The sequence below is a fragment of the Cryptomeria japonica genome, chromosome 10 (assembly GCF_030272615.1).
Source record: "Cryptomeria japonica chromosome 10, Sugi_1.0, whole genome shotgun sequence".
In the NCBI taxonomy this organism is placed as follows: domain Eukaryota; kingdom Viridiplantae; phylum Streptophyta; class Pinopsida; order Cupressales; family Cupressaceae; genus Cryptomeria; species Cryptomeria japonica.
Genome location: NC_081414.1, coordinates 545,150,927 through 545,154,111, shown reverse-complemented (window position 1 = coordinate 545,154,111; position 3,185 = coordinate 545,150,927). Strand labels below are relative to the sequence as shown.

General features: G+C 35.5%; 1 protein-coding gene across 1 annotated transcript; it reads left to right on the top strand.

Moving 5' to 3' along the window:
* The first annotated feature begins 1,908 nt into the window (after positions 1 to 1,908).
* Positions 1,909 to 2,871, top strand: LOC131060839 (sister chromatid cohesion protein PDS5 homolog C-like). Its single transcript, XM_057994254.1, has one exon. It carries the CDS (start codon positions 1,909 to 1,911, stop codon positions 2,869 to 2,871), a length of 963 nt encoding a protein of 320 aa, XP_057850237.1.
* The last annotated feature ends 314 nt before the right edge of the window (positions 2,872 to 3,185 follow it).

Genomic DNA, 3,185 nt, shown 5'->3' with positions numbered 1-3,185 from the left:
TTTTTGTATTAAGTCAGGACTAGCTGGACTATGGTCTCGGGCAAGGCCGGAGGTTTTCTCGCCTCCACTCTTTCCTATCGGCACCTGCACGAGTGGAGCAATGTAAATTTCAAAATAATTAATAAAATTCTTGGCCTCGACCTCTTACCGATCAAAAAAAAAAAAGTCTTCTATCTTTCACTCCATGTGCAATCTTCATATATATGACTTTACATCAAAGAGTCATACCCTTTGAACATAGAGGAGACATAACTTCCTAATTCTAAATTGCACCCCTTCATTTAAATTATAAACTTCTCTCTAACCCACACCTTGAATCGCAGCTTTTTAAAATCATTGATAAGTATACCAAAATCACACCCTTGATAAATTCGCACCAATTCATTTATTATTCATCGAGATAGCTTAATAATAATATCTCCTCCTTAGCATGTTAATGGGCCTTTTTGTAATGTCCGCATTTTTTTGAGGAAGAATAATTTAATTAATTGAGTTGTCCCAATTAATGATATTTCTTAAGGATAGCTTAATTGATTATTTTAATGAAAAGTATTAAGTTAATTATTTATAAAGTTATCAAATAAATAAAAATTAAAAGGTAACTTTATATTTAATTAATTTAATAAAGTGACTTAAATTAATATTATATCATAAAAGTCACTTAAGTGAAATAATATTCTAGAAGCTTCTTGAAATGATGGAGAAAAAGTATAAAAGAAGGTCAAGTTAAGCTTCTAATCATCCAAGATTTGATATTTGATTTGGAGTTCTTGTATGGAGAAAGAACCAGCTTGGGTTTCTGCCATTATTGAGCCTTTGGGAATGGAAACTCTCATAGGTTAAGCAATTTTGAGGTTGTGAAACTATCAGGTGAGATTATTGCAGATTGGAGAGGATATCTCAGCCCTTTCATTGGAGCTTAATTTGTGGCCAAGGGCAAAATTTGGTTAGGTTTTGATTGGGAGATCATTGGAGACATTTTAGGTGCTAGGTGTCTTCAACAATTTTGCTATCTAAGCGCTGACTGCACCTACCAATTTTCTGAATTTTAATCTCAGTCATCTTCAGACTTACACCATCCAAGGGAAAGACCACGATTTTGCTTATAAGGGCCTATTGGTGCAGCGATTTCACTCCCAAACTGGAACGCTCACTTCCTGAGGTGATATCGATGGATTTTGGAGCTTAGGAGGAGTCTTAGCAGCTGTTGATTATTTATTACAGTCTAAAGCAAATCAGAATAGGGGCGGTACTGAGAAGGGCATGATTTTGACATCAAAGAGGTCTCTTTTTAGTGGCTATTGCTTGCTTCTTCAACTTCAACATTGGGTGAATCATAGCCAAGTTCATACCATGATTTTTAATTGATTACATTGTCAAACTAGTTTGTTTGTATTGTTGTTGTAGATGTCATTTTGTATCAAACCTATCATTGTAATTGATTCATGAATGTTAGCCAAGAGTCATGGTATCTACATGTTCTATTGTATCTGGGCGATGCATATAATAAAGGAGAAATAAGGTGCAGACCGTTATTTGATGATATGTCCATTTCCATGATGATAGTAGTTTGCATGCCAAGTGTTTGTGAAAATGTCTCTTGGTTGTAGGTGCACATTCTTCATTGGGAAATCATATATATGCATTGGAAAGGTCAAAAGTAGTCATTTATGCATTGAACATATAGTTCAGATATTATAGAAATCATTTGCAAGCATTACTTGTGCCTTGGTGTCAATAACATGCAATTATATCAAACTAATAACTCGAACCAACAAGCTAGAAGATTATATGTGAATTGTTTGACAATATTCCTTGAGCTATATTTTACATCAAATTGGACAAGGGATATTACAGTGGTATCAAAGCTATCATCCTTTCATCCCGTGGTCACTTATAGTTACAAGCATGGCTTCATCAATTGAAATAGATTTGGGAGAAAAGATTTACAGGGCAAGAAAGAAATTAGAACATAAATCTCAACAAAAGGAGGTTCTTCTAAGTACTTTGGAGGAGGTAGAGGCTTTTTTATGCAAGGTTGGACAAGATCCGTCCCAAACAATGCAACTTGCTATAGCTCCATTGGTGTGTTCTTTGATTAAGCCACGACTTATGAGACATCGTGATGAGGTGATAAAACTTGCAACTATCTCATGCATTGGTGAAATTATGAGGATAGCAGCCCCTAATGATCCTTATGACAGCCATATTATGAAAGAAGTACTTCAAATGATGGCGGAAAGCTTTGAAGGTTTGGATGACATCAAGAACCCTTATTTTTCTAAGAGGGTAAAACTACTTGAAATATTTGCAAAGTTCAGATTTGAAAACATTATGATAGCCATGGATTGTGTAGATATCATTCGCAAGATGTTTCATATATTTTGGAGGGTTGTTGATGAGGTTCATCCTAATAGCATGATTACTTCTATGCAATCCATCATATTTTCAGTTTTGTATGGAGGGGATGATGCAATTTCTAAACTCATGTCAAATGACTTGTGGGTTGTTTGGAACGGTGAGAAAGATGTGTCACCCATGGCACATGAATTGTTAAGGAGATTGGTGGAACAACATAAGGATAGAGATACCTCACCTATGATATGCAGAAATTTATATGATAACTTTGTTAGGCATGTTGTTATAACTCAAGAGGATATGAGGACAGCCTTGGGGAATGAGTTGTCTACATCATCTTTGCAAGAAGTTACACTTGAGACTTCTACATTAGAGGCTAGCATAGAGCATATTAATGATATGAGTAGCAATGGTATGGATTCATTGGATGATCATATTGCTTCTTCACCTTCACATGATGAAAAATCAGACTATGGCAGCCAAGGACAGTTGGAACAAAGGCCCTTGATTTAGGAAGATTTGCAAGCTCAAATGTTGGTGAAGGAAGATGGAATAACTCGTGCATTGAAAAGGATGGACAACACTCACAAACATCTAGAGGACCTCATTTGGACAGCTCAAAAAGAGGAAAGACAAAAAGGAATGGGACATGGCATTCCTCATACACATTTGCATCCTTTCAAAAAGGCTTTGGAGTTGATAAAAGAAGATTATCTACAAATGGTTCGAGATAGAGACAAGGTTGTCCAATTGGTAAATATCAAGATAGAGATATTGTTGACCTTTGTCTACTTCTGAGTGGGCATAATCACTCTTTTCATAATTCA